Below are 18,298 nucleotides of genomic sequence, written 5' to 3'. Positions count from 1 at the left end.
TAATTGATTTGACTCCAGCCAGAGATACTGCCAAAATTTCAACAAAGGGCTTCTTTGCAAAGAGTTTGTATTGTTTCAGTGCATTCGAGCTATTAAACACTTTATGAAAACGTCCATTGATTCCCAAAAGCTGCCTGGCAACGATATAGCTTTAAACAGCTGAGTTTAACCAGCTCTTCCTCTTGATGAGCCTTTTTGCCTACTTTAACTGCTTCTCCACCAGCCTGGTATTAGTGGAGTACCTTTCAAGAAGGGTAGCATTATTTCTGCACAGGGGAAGTGAGGGACAGCTTGACTTGGTGTGCGCGTGTATGTGCACAGAGCACGCGTTATGCTCGATAGGAAGAATAAATGACAGGCTAAGTGTTTGAAATAGCTGATGTTCTCTCTTGCGTGAGATCCCGGCTGTCAGTGAATGCCTATCAGACACTTGTTTTCTGTACTCATGCCCATCGCTGCACTATGGGTAAAGATGAACACGGACTTCATTGGGACACCTAAGCTGTGTGGAAAGAGGAGGTGACAAGATTTTGCATGTCAAAGACAATTTGAGCCCTGATCAGCTAGAGGTCTATTCAGTGAAGACTGAATAATGTGGGATGGAGAGGGGCTCTTCAGCCCAAAGTGGTATTTACCCCTGCAACAGCTTTTAGTGAAAGTGTTGCTCCCCTTGGGCACATTTAATGAAATATGAGACAATTAGCTGCAGGAGGAAAGAAAGAAATTATTCTCTGTGTGCACTCTGGTTTGGATTGAAAGTTATGTGTATAAATTACAGCCAGCTGATCTGAGGTAGGGCAGGATTCATTTGCAGGTAACTCCTTAATCAGGGCGGGATTCAGTTTAATCCTGTCTGGTATGTCTATATCTTCACTAATCATCCACCTGCTTTACTGCCAATTGACATGTTCAAACTGCTCCTCTGGCCCAATGTAGGTGTCTCCCAGGGATAAGATGGATCCTGTCCTAGAGGGGGACAGGATCCCCTGTTCCTGTTGACTACAAGGTGATCACAGGGTGAGTAGCTCCATCACTTTACACCACAGATGACTAAAGCAATCTGGGATAAACTTTAAACCAATGCTTAAGATCCATGGCAGCAATTTTAACACCTTATCTGTGCCCAGCTTCAGATGTTTGATGAAGCAGGACAACATCTCCTAGGTAAGAGGGAGAATTATGTATGGAACTCACACCATTCAAGATCACTAATGCATGACTCTTGGTTCTGTACATAAGATTACAATCTCATGGCAAATCTCCACTGTTAGAGAGGGCATGAAGCTTATTCAAAGCATTGCCTTTCCCTGCCAGCCTTGCTTGACTCTTCCCTGAGCTGATTAAATTTAGTACAAGGAAGATAATGTACAGCTTGACTACTTCAAGCATTTTGGCCTACATGGCCTGTCTTCTCCATTTTGGGCTGTTTCAGATACATTGGGAGAATACTGATTGGCAGTGAAAATAGTGCAGAGAAATGAAACAGAATGAATGTGAGTGTGCTGCCTTTGCTGAGAGCTGTAGATATCTCATATAATATATAACCTAACCTAACATCTACGCTAAATCATGTGCATCAAATATGTTACACAAAGCTATGTGTTCTGCAACCACAGAGTAAAATGCCTAATCCAAATTCAGGCAAAAAGTAGGAAATGTATATATTAAAAAAAACCCCACAAGGGGATTTAATACCAACCAGCTTATGCAGACAAAAAGTGCACTAAAAATACCTTCATAGGACAAAGACTACTAACAAGTGGACCTTTGATACTTTAGAAATTATATTTTCTGAATTACACCTAAGCAGGCTGAAAGGGGGTAGTCTGAGAGAGAAAGGATGAGGACTTCTGGGATACATTTAGCTTCTGGCAGCTAGAATTGATCACAGGGTATAAGGCTGAGTTCACTCAGGTAACCACAGAGTAAATCAACCACAGAGAAACAAAATTAAGCTAAGGTAGGCTGTTAATAGACAGAGAGAAAGGGACAGTTGCTATTGGGGTAGAATGCTAAAACAACTAGCAGTTTTTGTGGTAACACAGGCTCTGCATTTCCTGTGTTATTGCCACTGAACATGGGGAACTGATTATGCTCTTCCCGTCAGCAGACACTTTTCACATATTCAAAGGCTATTTTTGTACCTACAGTTAGTTTACTCTTCTTTAGATAGTCTTAACTTTTCCAGCCTTTCTTCATAGGTCATGTTTTGTAAACATGAGGGATACTAGTTGTTTTTACGCGTGTGCTCTTTCCAAGTGCTTCAAGTGTAGTACTCAAACTGGACACAGTACTGCAGCAGAGGTTTGCTTGGGCTGAGCAGAAGCCATCTCACATCTCACAGACAAGCTATTTGTTAAAAAGACTTGCTTTTTAAAATTTCTTTTTCAACACGGTACAATATACTTGTCATTCATCGCTTGATCCCAACTGAGAGGATCCAGGGTATTGGATTGATCCCTGCTGGCCCTGATAGCTCACCAGAAGTTTGTGGGAATTTTTTTTCTGTTGAGTTCCCAGTATGGTATTAGAAAGGAGAAAGTAGATATTTTGAAGACAAGGAGTGGATAGATTATAAAAACTTAACATTACTTGAGCAACAGCACTGGGTCAGACATAGCACTGAACTAACTCATGACTCTGTCTCTGCTAGTGGCATGAAGGAGACAGTATGGCTGCAAAAATGTTGAGAGAAAAGGGCAAAAAAAGAAATAAATCCATTTAGAAAATATTGCTGATGATAGAATTGAGTGAAAGCAGATGTAACCCGGTGAACTTCAGACCTCGAAGTAATGTGATTTCTTTCGCTTACTGAGAAAAGTGAGCAATGCCAGCGAAAAAAATCTCTGGCTCTAAAAATCACTTTGTATGACTCATGCATAATGGAAATGAGTCTTCTTTGGAAACAGGCTTCCCCTCACCATTCCTTCTTTTCAAGAGCTAGTCAGAAGCCTTGCACACCTAAAATATATTTCTTTGCTTCCCAATTCTTTTCTCTGGTCTAGTGGTGCTTTGCCTTCAGGATTTTGAACTGTAATCATCTCGCTGCAAGGCTGTGTGAGCGAGCAGGCCCAACATGGAACTCTGTTGCTAGACATAAATTTTTATTTGAAATGATCCAAGGTGTTAAAATTGTTAAAATAAGGACTCCCACTCATTCTTTTGATTAAAATGCTAGAAGCTTTTGGGAAATTATCTAATTTCTCCCAGTAAAGCAGTTAGCCTTTGCTGAGATTGCAGATAACTTGGGCCCTGTTTTGTACTGAAAGTGGTGGCCAAATTGGCATCACCAGGTCAAGGTGGAGCCTTGCACCTCACAAGCTCACTTTCTGCTCTCTTAATGATCTGCTTCTGTCAAGCCTTCTGGTGCATTTTGGGTGGCTGTTTTGTCAAGAGCTCTCTCCCTGCCACATGCCCTAGCTGTCATACACCAGACTTGACTCACCCTGGCTGCAAACCATTCCCAGGAAAGAGGAGTGCAAGAGAAAGCCATTCCTATGTCACTGTGTTCCTATGTCACATGCATTTCACAGTGATGTGTCTGAGTCTTGCCCACTTAGATCTTGTCGATGGAGGGCAAATCCTATCAGCTGGCCCCGACAACTAGTCATGCCTTACTCTGCCCTGGGCTTGCCCTTAGGTCTCTGCAGTAACCAGATAAATCACTACACTGCAGCACAATAAACGAGTGATCTCAGGAAGCATTCAAACATTTGCATATTATGGCAAACATAAAAATAATAATAAAAATCTGTGGGATGTGGGGTGGTGTGGAGTATCTCTTATCAACAGGCTCCACAAAAGCTCCTTCTTTTGTTTATAAGGAACTGCAGACTAGAGATGCCTGGATTTGTGAACAGGAAGGGTGAGGGGGGAAAACACCGCCACTTGTTTTCTCCTTTGAGCAACAACATCTCTCTTAACCTTAACCAAAGAAGGTAGTGAAGCCACTTGGCAAAGAGACTTGTGTTTAAGTACCTTGGCTGGAAAATTTCGTGCTTGTTCCTGTAAACACACACAAAACTCTGCTCCGTGCGTGCCGAGGGGAGGGAGGAGAAGGTCTTGCCGCTCCATGCAGCCATCCCCTTCACAGCCCACTGCACCCCTAGGCTGCATGTCTGGGCAGGAATTTGCCCACAGACAGTAACTGCTGCCTGCAGGGAGGGAGGCTGGTCTCAGCTGCCCATCTCTCCTCCTGCCTCTTTCTTTAGCTGTGCCAAGCACAATCCCTTGAGAGGGACCATGCCTAACAGCCAGGGCAGGGGAACTTTACCACTTGGAAGGAAGATAGCTGAGCCATGGGTTGGGTGCAGCTACAACCCCAGTGAAGCCCAGGCCAAAGTATGGCTATGGCAGTGTAGGATGTCCTAGCCACAGAGACCCAGCAGGCTGTTGGCCCTCTGAGAGTGACTCGTACCAGAGTCTGAAAAGTGCCTGAGATACACAGAGCTGGAGAAGCACAACTTCCCTCACTCCCTTCTATAACCCTGCACTGAACCTCAATATCTTCATCCATGCTGCGTATCATTGGCTTTAGGGGAAGGTGGCTCTACCAGCTTCCTGTTTCCTCAGGGACACACATTTCCAGCTGTAGATTAGTTTTTGGCCTTTGACTACCCTATCTTTTAGTTCAGCTGAGCTCCCTATGCCTCCTGGAATGATGTACCCAGGTCAAACACCAATGCGGAGGCAGTGGTAATGTGATGGTCCCTCTGCAGCCTGTGCTGTCAGACTCGTGTCAGCCAGAAACACGAGAGGGGCCCTGTGGTGCTATCAGCTGGAGTTGCCTAGAGAGAGAGGCTGAGGGAGAAAAGCAAAGAAGATGAAGGCTATAGAGTTGGCAGGAGTTATACAGGATAGCCATTCTGCGTTCATGGTGCCAGAGGCAGTGACCTCCCTCGCAGAGCTCAGTGAACAGTGCCAGCCTGCAGTGCTTGCTCAGCCTCTGGGACTGCAGGGCGAGAAGCCCTGGCTGCAATAAGTGGTCTGGGACAGCAGAGAGTCTTTCTGACTCAGCAGGAATCGTCCTGAATCTCTGGAAGGGAGGAAGACAAATTTTCTTCCTTCCACTCATATCCTATCCCTGGCTGCACTGGGTGCCCTTGTTTTGAAAGTCAAGGTTCAAAGTCCTGAATAAGATGCTGGGTGACTGTGCCTGTGACCTCTTAGCTGGTGGGGCTTTTTGGTAAGGCTACACCGCCTTTTCAACAAATCTCACCTCTGGGTATACCCACTGTGGAGATGACAACATGAGAGCCCAACAAGATGACAGCTAGCTCATCGGGAAAGCTGAAGCAGCTGTGGCTTATGCACTGAAAGGTCATCTTTGCAGGAAGCTTAAATCTGAACAATGATGCATTCACAAGGGTCAAAACCCCAGCTGGGTACCAACACTACACGAAGTCAGGTAAATAGGTCTGCTTGAAGGGGACCTGAGCCTTGCTGCACACAGAGACACAAGAGTCACTGACACTTGAAAATGCTGAATGTCTGTGAAGAACTGAGTGTTTAGGGACAATGTTAACTAAACATGGTATCAGGGGTTTTGTAGCAGCTACTGAGTAAAGCAAAACTACTTGCAGTATGAAGATGTTGAAAGGTGATACAAATGAAAGTAAAATTGTCCATTGCATTGGTTTTGCTGGAATATAATTGTATCATCTGTTTTGTAATGTGGAACATTTCCATTAAAAATATGCTATGGAAAAGCCAGATGCCATTAATGATTATTTAGTTAATTAAAATACCTCTTTCCCCCACTTTGTGAGATAACAACTTCTGTTATTAACAAGAGTAGCTGACTCAGGGCCCAGTATGTGGTGTGGTGTTTGCTTGAGATGGGATGCCAGTCTGGGGCAGCAGCTTGGGCTTGTGGTGGGCCTGCAATGGAGAAGCCGTTTATGCCTCCGGAGAGTCTTGTTCTCCTGGTTGTCCAATCAAACACTGTACTGAGATATGGTTAGTGAGTCACTTTCACTGTTTCTCAGTAGCTGGGGGTTGGTTTCTGCTGTTTCTGCTGACAGGATGAAATATCAATAGAAAGGCTTTTATGTGACATTCTGTGTTATTGTTTAGAAATTCATTTGTGAAGAAGGAAAAGGCAGTCTCCAAATAACAGATGATTTTGGCAGATTTCCATCTGCAGCGGAAATTTAGAACTTCTAAGCTCTCATTTCCTTTGGAAATAAGAATCAGTGTGTGTTGACCTGCATATGAGCCTGACACACGTCTTTGTGTTTGACTGGTATCTGCAGAAGGGTAGCCTCACATTTTAGCTGGATACAAAAATAATACTAGTTATAAAAATTGGTAAAGTGGACTTGGTAGAACACCAGTATATATTATTATGAAAGCAAGATTTGTGAGAATCTTCAACTTTTGCTTCTCATTTTGATAGCCAAGTTATGTAATTGTACTCTCAGATACCAGTAGAATCTGTGTAGTTAACTTTTGGGAAAATGGAGGACTAGAAGGCTAATCTGGGAGTCTAACCTAAAAGTAAGATAAATGATGAATCCAGTTGACGGTGTACAGTATAAAAATCTACCACATACAAGTCTTGATTGATGGAAAATTGTTCAATAGCACAACATAAATCTTAGCTCAGGATAGGGAATGAAAAAAATTTTCTCTAAGCAGGTTAATCCTGAGGACATTGTTTTACTAGTGCTTGTTTAATTACCTCAAGACTAATGTTGTTTTTCTTTAGAAAAGTTAACACAGTAAAAAGAAAGATAACTGTAAAATGATTACATCAGTAGACTGTTGGGCATGGTCTTCAGAAGCCTTCAGTGCCTCTGCTTTTTTAACTCTTTTAACTCAAGCAAATATCTGCTTGACCAGTACAAGATATTTATGGTGAGAGAGGAACGAGGATTCTCAGGAGACTTTGCATGTGCCAGATTTCCAATATGTGCTTTGCTGAATTAAGACCGTTGTATTCTAGATTTTTAGTGTTCGGGCAGGTAACAGTGTCTTCCAGCATCCCATAAAAAGTCACTGTAGGAGAAGAACAAGAATCTCTCCTTTAAGCTTTCTCTCCAGGCCAGCATATTTGCTCATCTCTTGTCAGTCCTGCACCTGGCATGAAGTGGATACAAGCTAATGTTTTTCTACAGGTCCATTCTATGTAGCTACCACTTTTGTTCTTGAGTGACCTCAGCTGCCTAAATACCAGTTTCTAGGGTCTACACTAACAGATTCTGATAGTTGTCTGCTCAGTGTTATTGTCTACCTGTGCTACCTCATCAAGTGATTCTCTTTAATATCTCTCTTTCCCTTAACCATGGTTTCAAGCTTTTCCATTCTTTTCTCTCCAAAAGAAAGCATCCCTTGGAATGGAAAGACTTTGGTGCTTTATTATTAACAGTGAAGCTAATGAAGGTTTGAATGCTTGGCTTTGTGACTTGAATTTTGTTTGGACTATATGTGTGTTTTTAAAAAAGAAAAGTAATAAAATCCAGGAAGAATTTAATGACTCAAACCCATTATTAAATCCTGAATACCACCAAAAGGGACGTGCTGCTTCTTCATTTCAATAATGAAATGTCATCAGAAATACCCCCTTCCTTTCCAGATCCCCTGTCTGTCAGCTTGAGACCTTCTCAACTGCCCAACTTCCAGGCCTCTGCCTCACCTCCTGGCTGCCTGCCCTCATGCTAAGGGCATTTGGTCAGGAGGTCCATGACCTGCTGCATGGCTGTGCTGGGCAAATGAGACTCAATAGACATGGAATGGGAAAGTGTCACACATAACACTGAGCAACCTCTGAATTACCAGAAAGTCTCATGGCACCCATTCTAGGGAAGGTTTATAAGGATAATCAGACAATGTAGGACTTGTCTTCCATGAAAGGCATCCCACATGCATAGCTCTCTTAAAACAACTACACTCATCTGGCAACTCGCTTGACGTTTCAAAACTATGTGTAAGTTACGGTGAGCCACAGAATAACACCTGCACTGAGGGATTTAATACTCCTATTGTCTGTGCAAAGATTTTTTTCTCTACCAGATTGGCACTTAACTTATACTTGCCCAGACAACTCCACTTGGTATCTCCAGCAAAGATTTTTATGCACTTTTTCTCTTTTCTATACAATTTCTCATCTTATGACCGGTGGCTACACTCATTCTTCTATATCCATTCCTGAGGTATTTGCTGCCCAGCCTCTCTCCTCCTCCTTGCACCATCTCTTGAAAATGTCGTGTGTGCTAGAAGGCTAAAGATTTACAATCTTAAATCTCAGCAGTGTGAATTCCAAAGTCATCAACTTTAATGATTTGTACATCAGTCTCATTCTTTCACTTATCCACCTACTTCAGCTGTTTTTGCAAGGTCTTCTCTCTCCTCCTGCTGCAGGGACTTGTAAAAATGAAACGGATTGTATCTCTGTAACTTTGAATGAAGCTCTGGTTGTAGCACAACTGCTAAAAAGATTAGAAGTGGTACATTGGCCTTAGGCTTCTCAGCACACACTACAGGGAAGCTCCGCTCACCCACCTCAGTGCTCACAAGGCAGACCAGCATACAAAACCTGTTTGAACAGAGGTATTTTAAGACATTGGCTGCATACCAATTACTGCTGAGTCCTATTCATTTTGCAGTACACTCTCTGCTGCTATGTAGGAGTAATCAAAGAAAGCTAAAAGCAAAGTAGAGATAACAATCTATCCTGGCATGAGTATTAGAAGATGAAAGAGCTTTGTTATTAGTGCCCCAATAACAAGCTTTGCATTCCCATCCTTGCACCAGCTGCATAGGAACCATGCTAGCAAATAGAAGCACTTTGCACCTTCCATATTTCCTCACTTCTACAAATGAAGACCACCTCTGGGGTACTGCTCGTCAGGCAAAAATCTGTAAGGATGATTGAAGAGAAGCACAAGCAGGCAGCGTTACTCTTACCCAGGTCTTGACAAAAGTGAAAAAGATCTCAGCACTGTAACTTCTGCCCTTTTACAGAGGTGGGAAGACAGAAGGCTTTACAGCACTAAAAAAAAGATTGCAGAGATGCTGTCAAATTGCCAGGTATAAACAAGAGCTAGAAAGGAGGGCTGCTCTGAAATGCCTTATGTTTTCCTGGAATCTTGAAGATTTTAAAGCAGTGTCAGAGTGCTGACCTGCCATCAGCTTCTCCTCCAAAACTGGCTGCCACCTGTGAAAGCCTCCACTCTCTGGAGGGTTTTCCAGCTGGCCCCATGCAGTCTAGTCCTGTAGCTCTTGGACTGCTTTTGTGCTGCAGATCCTCCAGTGGGCACACCTCTTTCCAGTCTTCCCCATAGCTCTTGACTATTCTGGTTCAAGTAATTGGACAGAGACAGACAGTCTTCATGGTAAATAGGAGTAAATAATGATTCATGAATTTTCAGGGCTTATAGATTAAAATCTTGGCAACAAAGAGCTTGAAGAGAAAACAAAATTTGGCAGCAGGATTCCTTGTGAACCACTTCAAAATCTCTTATATTTCAGCGCTGTGATCCCAAAATCTGGGTTTCACATTGTTGCCCTGCCTCTTAGGGGATTTCTGGGCTCTGGATGTTTCCTCTGGAACTTACCACCCCCATGGATGCCCTGGGGTTTACTCTGGATCTATTGAAAAGCTGCTGCTGGAGCTCCCTGGAGGAAAACCTCTTGGGTAGCTAGCACTTTCCTTCCGTTCATATCTGTTCTTCCAGATGCTGCTAGGTCAAACATAGCTCTCTGCTTCTTGAATGGCTCTGCTGCATATGAATAAATTCCTTCCCTTGAAACCACCCTAATAAGACCCATTATGTCTCAGACTGACTCCTACCTAGGCTGAAGTGTTTAATTTATTGTCTTCTTTCACTTTTGGGAGTGAGAGGAGAGAGTGGGCAATAATATACAACTTAACAGATTCCAAAAACATTTGTTGCATACTGTCATGAAGTTTCATGGCTTCTTTTATGTTACCAACTTCCTCTGAGTTTCAGGCTATCTTTTTGAGTGGAGAGCACCGCTAGTCAGCTAATGTCAAACTAGAGGCCATGAGCTCGGTAAGAGTCAAACTGTGAGACTAGAGCACCTTTTCTAACCAAGAGCATACATGAAAGTTCCTGTGTTGGAATTAGCATTTCAACCAGTGACCCTTCACCTGCCGAGGAATGGAGAGTACTTTGGAATTGAGCCACAAAAGACTAAGCGAAATTCTGGCCGTGTCTTGTGGTCACCATTTCCAAATTTGTGCTGTTGATCTTAGTGTATATTTCTTTTTATATTGATGCAATTTAGCCAATGCTGTTTTGACCTTATTTTTCTAAACCACTATATCGTACTCATAGGGCAGAAAACCTTAATTAATGGAGGCGTGGCTCCGTTTGTCGAACACAAACCAGCCGTACCTCCCTTCAGTTCGCACTTTTCCTAGAAGGATTTTGTTACAGAAAAGTTCTTTGACACAGTTATCCTCTAACCTCACCATCGGTCCTCCGTGACTGTTCCTTTGACTACCTGGAGTAGCGCTCAGCAGAGCCCTCTGCGGCTGGCCATCGCTCTGGAGAAAACTTTCCCAGTAGATTTCTCCCTTCCTGGTGATGGCCGCAGCCACTTTCCCCCGGCTGCCGGCCCTGCCCCCTCCCGCCTTCCGGCTTGCACAGCAGGGCAGGGCGCTCTGCCGCTGCCGTGCCGCGGCTCTGCGCGCAGGGGAAGCTCCGCAGCTCCGCTCCCGTGGCCGCGCACCCTGCAGCACCATGGAGAGGGCAGCGGGCGCCGGCGGGCGCGGGCGGCCGGGCGGGGGAGGGAGGGAGGGGGGGAGGGAGGGGGGGAGGGAGGGAGGGAGAGTGGGCAGGGAACGGCAGAGAGCGGGCAGGGGATGGAGAGCGCGCAGAGGACAAGGAGTGAATAGCGGGAGGGCAGGAGACGGGCAGGGAGCAGGAAGCGGGCAAGGGACGGGGAGGGGGCAGGGGACGGGCAGGCAATGGAGACCGGGCAAGAAGAGGGCACGGAGCGAGCAGGGAGCGGGCAGAGGGCAGGGGACATAGAGTGGGCATAGGGAGGGCAAGGGACGGGCAGGGAGCGGACGGCAGGCAGAGGACGGATAGCGGGCAGAGGACGGGGAGTGAGCATGGGGAGGACAGGGGACAAGCAGGGAGCCGGCAGTGAGTGGGCTGTGGGCAAAGAAGGAGCAGGGACCAGGAAGCTGTTAACTGTGCGGGCAGCCGTCAAAGAGCAGGCAGGGGACAGGCAGAGAATGGGCAGTGGACAGGGGATAGGCAGTGAGCAGGCAGGGGATGGGGAGTTAGTAGTGGGGCAGGGAGCAGGAAGTGGTTAGTGAGTAGGCAGCTGTCAAGGAGTGGGCAGGGGACAGGCAGTGAGCGGCCACGGGATGGAGAGCGGGCAGGGAGCGGGCAGTGCACAGGGGATTGGCAGAGGGAACACAGAGGATAGAGAGCCAGCAGGGAGTGGGCAGAGAGCAGGCAGGGGATGTACAGGGAAAGGGCAGCAGTCAGGGAGAGAGCAGGGAGTGGATAGAGCAGGGGTATCTAGCAGGCAGCAGTGAGCAGATAGGCAGTGGGGAGCTGGAGCATATTCTCTGCCTCTAGCCCTCACTCAGCCTGCCTCCCACATAATCCTACTTGTGATGCTTGTGGAGCAGTGACATTGGTTGCTGGGGTATTTAGCATCTATTTCCGCCCTTGTAGACTCAGGAGAAGCCTGGCCTTAGCTGGCTTATTGTCAATTGTCAGCAATCAAATAGATAGTGTGTTTTCCCTGGCAGTGAGTTTCTGTCTAGTGAGGGAAACTCTTCCATCAGTCCTTTCCTGCTCTAGATTGAATCATCTGGGGAAGCTGCTATGTGACCCCAAAGTGTGGCTAGAATTAGTTTCCACTCTCTGACAAACTCAAATGGTGCCTGACTGCGTGAGGCTGTTCTGGGTACAGGTGCTTCAACAGTAGTTGCCTTGTTTCAACTTCCTTCCACACATTGGCTGTATTACAGCTGCAGCTTCATGAAATGAATCTGTCAGATTATGTGACTCAGAATGTCTGGGCATTGCCCTTTCCATATCGGCTACCATCAAGATAGCACTGCTTGCCCCACCTGGCTCCATCAAAACAGGCACTGGCAAGACTGAGACATGGCAGTGGAAGAACTGAGGTTGAAACAAGCAAAGGTTCAAGGGAGCACATTTCTTCTACTTTCTGGTAAGCCTGACATTGGAAACCAGAGAGTGCAGAGGAGTCACAAAGCAGCACCATAGGCCAAGTATGCTAAATGCTGAACTAATTGTTTGCAGAAGCCTAGTAGATGCCTGACAGAAAAGGGAAATGTCATAGGAAAGAGATGTGGGCACAATTCGGTTTGCTAGTTATTTTATGTGTATGAAACAGATCTCTGTAGCGTTTCCAAAAGAAAAACACCCAAAATATCTATGCAACACTAGACAACTAAAAGCTAGTTTTTGTTAAATTGGATAATTCTGCAGTTATAAGAATTTAGCATGAAAAACATGACAGGGATGAGAAGGAAAATTACTGCCTGCAGAGCATTGAGGTATTAGCAGGAGGCAGAGTGGGTGGAAATAGCCATAAAAAGTCAGTATCTTTTTGGAGTTCACAAGAACTCTAGCTCCAGTGGAGTCAGGAGCTTTAGTTCCCAGGTTCATCCTTTGAAGGGCCTTTGTGAATCTTTCTTTGCTGATAAGAACTGAGGTTAGTGGGTTTATTAAACAGTACTCTCTGCTAGCTCTAATTTGTGGCATTTATTGACTGTGTGAATTTATACCCTTGTGTAGTGCTCCCTTGGCTTTGATCATATCATTTCCATGAGTATATCTGGCGCACTGATAATCATAACCAAGTTAACTGAAGACAATGTTCCCAGATAATATTTAGCTTGAAGCTTGCTGTATTTGTGTAAGATCTGATGAAGGATTTTGTTGCATATTTCTCCCAGAGCAGCTGATTTAATAAAGATATTGCTTCTTCCTACAAACTTTGCCTTAAATGACCGTAGCTACAACACTATCATTATTTGTGCTACAGCAAAAACATTGTATTCCTCCAGGATCTTCCATCTGAATGTTTCGGTCACTGCAGCAGAGTACACTGTGGCTGTGCGTGCGAATGTACACCTTCATCTGCTAACAGGCCAGCTCGCATGGGTTCTGTTAGCAGTGTGGCTGTGCTCACACAGACTCCCAGAAACAGAAACCGCTGATCTATCTGTAGGTGGGCTGGGTTGCAGAAGCCAAGATCTTACTGCCTTGGCTATGTTCCTACCAGTACAACTAGACCTTTAGCTGAAAGTCAGTTCTGGTAAATACTGACTTTACTGCCTGAGACTGCAGGGTAATCCTACTCAAAGAAAAAACGTTGGAGTCTGTTCTTTTTTTACTAAGAAATAGGGGGGGGGGGGGGGGGGAGGGAAGAACCTTAAATCTTCATACAGCTTATGTAGAAGCCTTTCCCGCAAAATCCTTCCAAAAGTGCAATCAGAAGTTTAATGATAAAATGAATCTGCTCTGGAGTAGAAGTTACTTATTTGCTGCTAATACTTTCTGTGGGGTAACCTAAAGATGGATAGGTAGGAATGAAGTGAGGAGTTTGTGTAACAAGAGTTATCTTTGGCTCTAGGACAAATTGCAAATAGATTCCATAAAATCATAAATGTGCAGAAAAAGAAGTTATATTGCCAGCCCACCCTGATGTCAGTATGCCAGTAATGATGGTTTATTGAAGCTCTGAGGGCAGAGACAGGAGTTCATTACTTCTTTTATCAGAGCTTTATTGTTTTACAGTGTAGGACAGAGTGACAGTGCAAAGCTCTTTTTCTGTTGAACTCTTGCTTTCCTTGGATTACCAGGAGTTTATGTTTAGCAGGTTTTCCAAACAAAATACCTCATTCTTTCCCAGTACTGTTTATGCTACATGTAACACTACCCTTTGCTGGTGCACGCACTGGCAGGTTAAAATTAGACTTCCTAAATGTCAGCACAGCAGCTTGCTACCCTTTTACTCTAACAAGAGCACGCTACTTTAATTTGTTGTGAATTTCTTGTCTATGCTACTCTAAACAGCAAAGAAGCAAAATCTTACTCAGATGCTTAAGTATATAGTTAAAGGATGCACACATAATGACATGTATTTTGTTTACTCAAGTTTCAGTTTGCCTGTGATCAAAATAATAGTAACATTGCAAAGTGGCAAATGGATTGTAGCCGATTATTCTGACAGCAGCTTTTGTACTATGAATAATAGCAATAATAGTGGTTTCTAGTTACCTAAGTACTTCACATTGCTTTAAACAAATTTGATCATATGTGCCTGAGAAGAAGAGTTATTGGAGGGTTTTTTTTCTTTAAATCTCAGCAAAAATAGTTCATAAATGGCTATTTCCAAAAACATAATATTCATTTTGAAAGGATATGTTTTAGTTTTCATGCCTTTTAAGTAATTTTTTATGAACAGCATTCTTTAAAAGAAGTAAAACTATTCCTATCCACACATATCCCTCATGTGCAACTTTTAGTTTGGGGCAGAGCACAATCAAATATGTACAAAAATGATGCTGAGCTTTATCTCAAATCCTTTGTACATGTGAGAGCCAGTCTGCATATCCCAGCATGCAGTTTGGTGGGACAGGGGCATGAGAGGCAGGAAAAGGTATGGATCTGTAACATCCCCATGTTTCCTTGTTTCCACATGTGTGAGAGGTCTGTGTGTGTCTGTGTTCCTCTCTAAGTAATAGGGTAACAACCATGCAATGGTACATTTTATGTCTCATTCAGACATTGGCTATTAATATCTTAGAACTGGGCTCCTTGCTGGTCTCATAAAAGCTTTGGGAGACTGGTTCTGTCTAGCCTGGGTTTCTTTTCTAGTTCCCCGAAATACCAGTGTCTTCATCCATTTTTTCCTACTCTAGCTGGACTCCATCTTGCCCGTGTGCTGCACACATCCAGGCGAGAGCAGCCCCTCTGCCCTTGCCCTTGTGAGACTTTACACAATCAGTTTCACTGAAAGCACTATCTTGCTTACTGTCTCAAGGCTTGAGAGCAAACAGAAGGCAAAGCTGTTCATTTACTGCTTTACACACAGAACAAAATACATTGCGTAGTAAGCTTTTAGTTAGTTCTTGTCTCTGAGAAAACCTGATCCCGATATAAGGCAAGAAGACCGGTTTGTTTTTAGACTCTGATAGATGGCTTCCAAATGCAATGCTTTCCATTAAAGTGGACATTGTGAAACAGCACACCTTTGATCTTTAAAGTTAAAAAATTAGCCTGTGATAAAGCAAGTAAAAAAACCCACACACTTGATTCCCAGCATATGAATATTTGCACGGTTTTGTGGATGGAGTTTTTTGCTATCTAATTTCCTTAGATACTAGAGAGTACTGATAGCTGTCACAGACTCTGCTATCTTTCCTCCTCTCCCCATCCAGCAAGCAGGACGCTTCTTTTTTTGCATGGAAATTAGAGCTGGAAGACAGTTTAGGCCATCTCTCTGCTAACAGTGGTTTGCTACTGATAGCATATTTACTGGAACTTTGTCCAGCATACTTATCACACATTACCAACCACAGAGTAGAGCTTACTGTCTTTCTGGGAATACATATCATTCCTATAAAGTTGTTTCTGATATTCAGCCTACAATATCCTTTACTTATATTCATCACAATGCTTTAATCATAATCTCTTGCACAAGCTAAAATAATCTTTTTCTCCTCAGGCTCACATCTTGCAATACACATAGCTCTCCGTGTATGTTCCAGTTAAATTGCACTTACTTACCTTCCACTTTGAAGATAGTAAGGTGAGGTCTGCAGTGAAAAGCACCCAGTGCGTTGCCGGCACAGTTCATCCAAAGACCCTGGAAAACCCAGGTTGCAGTGATAACAGACGATGCTCGACTAGTGACTTTCCACTCATTTGATGCAGTGGCAGCAATAGCAGCTCCCAGCCCACAGAAACAAAATATGAAAGCTATAATCTGTATTCCTAACATGTTTCTCTGTAACCCAGGGACTTAGTAATGCCACTGAGTGGAGAGAAGAGTACTTTAGTCATGTGAGTATGCAAAAAGGCGTAACATAAGCAAATTATACTTGAACAAGTTCGGTAACACTTGCTACGGAAAGTTAATGTGGCTGAAAGAAATTGTCATGCTTGAGTGATTTAAGAAAGGCCTTAGGCATCACAAATGTTTAGAAAGAAAGTCAAGGTACAACTTTACGGGAGCTAATTACTGCTACTTACTTTCTAGTTTCTAATTCTAAAAATGAATTAAAATGTTTCCTTTTTTTTCCAATTAAGATATTCCAGTTAATGCTTAATTTTTAGTTAATTGGAAACTTACAACCATTGCATCTAGCAAAATAAGTTCAGAGTCCAAACTGTACAGGGCTATTTGAGGGATTACCATAACATTTTAGAAGGATCACACGACACTTGAAAAAGAAATTTTTAAAAGGCTGTGAAATTAATTCAGCCATAACTAGTCACCATACAAGCAGCTGTAGCATCTTCAAGGCAATGTCTGTGGAAGTATTTGTAGAACAGTAAATCTAGAGCAACAACAGAAACAGCAAGTGATCTCTGAGCAGCGGTGCAGCTGCAGTAGTCAGCAGAATTTGTAGCCCGTATTAAGACTTCTTCTCAGTGTAGAAGATTTACTGCTTCTTATGGCATGTCTGTTCTGCAGTATGAACATAGTACAGTGTCCCATCGCTGACTGAGCTCCTGCAATCTCATGTCATGAAAAATCCTTCAAGAATATCACTGATTTAATAAAATGTCATCTTTAAAGCAGTAGGTGCTGACAATCACCTCAATGAAACAGCTATTCCACTTCCAGTTCCTGAATATACCAGCATTACTGGTTGATACTGTAATGAGTTTCTGGAGCCACTTTTTGCTTGGTAACAGAGGAAGGGAGCTGCAGTGCTGTCCCTGTAAGCAGTTTGCAAAACATCCTCTGACTCTGAGGCAGACCCACCTCTGGCGTGGCCAGGCCAATCTGGCACCTCTGCCATCACTATTTGAGAAGAGAAATCTGCAGCAGGAAGAGGAGGTGGAGAAGTGATACAAGATGGAGGTGATCATGCAGACCCCACATTCAGAGAAGGAGGAAGGAGGAGTGCCGGACTGGAGATCCCTCAGCAGCCCATGGCAAGAATGCAGGCTGTGCCCCTGCAACCCATGGAAGGCAATGGCAGGACTGAGAGCCACCAGCAGCTCTGGGTGAGTGCGCTCGGATGGGCAAGAGACTGTGTGAGGAGGCTGCCATGGTGCAGGCTGTGCTGGAGAGCCTGCAGGCCCCTGAGCAGACCCACATGAGAGGCAGAAAGGAGCTGCAGCCCTTGGGAGGAACACATGTTGGAGTGGTGTGTAGAGGGCTGCTAGGTGAGGGACTCCATGGTGGAGCAGGGAGGTCGGGTCAGGAAAGATAAACAGAAGGAGCCATCAGAAAAGGACTGACTGAAACCCCCATTCCGTGCCCCCCTGCACTGCTCATTGGGGATGAGATAAAGACACCAGTATCAAGGCTCTGATCCTGGGAAGAGGGGAGGGGTGAGGGGAAGGTGGTCTTAAAATGCTGGTTGCTATCTTCATCACTGTGTTGTTTTCTGTTTGTTATGTTTTTGGCTGGTGACAGATTAAATTAAGTTTCATTTTCTTTCCCAAGTTGAGTAGTCTCGTCTGTTTTGCCTGGGACCATAAGTGGTGAGTGAGGCCTCCCTGTCCTTAGGGGGTTCCAAAAGCCCTTGGTACTTACGGCTGACCATGGTCCTTTATTCCTAGATTGGCCTAAACCATGACAGGGACCTACACATGGTTTTACAGACCTGTGTGGCCCTCAGTCTCTTAAGATGCTACCTCCCAGATTTATTCATGTCTCTTCTCATTCTCTGGTGCTTTTGTCCTCCTCTCTGAGGGAGCAGGTATCTCCTCTTTGTGGTATGACATATGGTGATAAACAACACACTGAACTTCAGTATCAGAGCTTTTCTGTAGACTTTTCCAAGCTCAAGGAGAGGTAATCAAGGATGCTAAACCATAATTTACATTCCGTGTAAAAAGCAAGAGCAGTTTTACTGAGATTGTCCGGTTGAACCACCACCTGATACTTCCACCTCACTTTGGTCCAGCACTGAGAATTAGGAAGCAAAAGTGTGATTATGCAGACCAGAGAATTGTAGTACAAGAAGGAATTTCTTTTCAGAGTAAGCAGTAGTCTCATATCCCACATATCAAGGGCAAATAGAAAGCTTTTTTACTATCACAGGCAGCCTGAGAGACACAGAAAGTAGTTTTGCTACAGCACAATGCTATAA

At 44.1% G+C, this 18,298-nt stretch overlaps 1 protein-coding gene across 1 annotated transcript in view; it reads right to left on the bottom strand.

Moving 5' to 3' along the window:
• Positions 1-15,969, bottom strand: part of CLDN10 (claudin 10) — a 60,420-nt gene extending 44,451 nt beyond the window's left edge. The window contains exon 1 of the mRNA XM_062020527.1: positions 15,756-15,969. Coding sequence (XP_061876511.1) covers positions 15,756-15,969 — 214 coding nt within the window. The remainder of the gene's footprint in view (positions 1-15,755) is intronic.
• Between the last annotated feature and the right edge of the window lie 2,329 nt (positions 15,970-18,298).

This window comes from Colius striatus, chromosome 1 (assembly GCF_028858725.1).
Source record: "Colius striatus isolate bColStr4 chromosome 1, bColStr4.1.hap1, whole genome shotgun sequence".
Taxonomy (NCBI): domain Eukaryota; kingdom Metazoa; phylum Chordata; class Aves; order Coliiformes; family Coliidae; genus Colius; species Colius striatus.
Note: the sequence above shows the minus strand (reverse complement) of the source record. Positions and strands in the feature narration are given on the sequence as shown.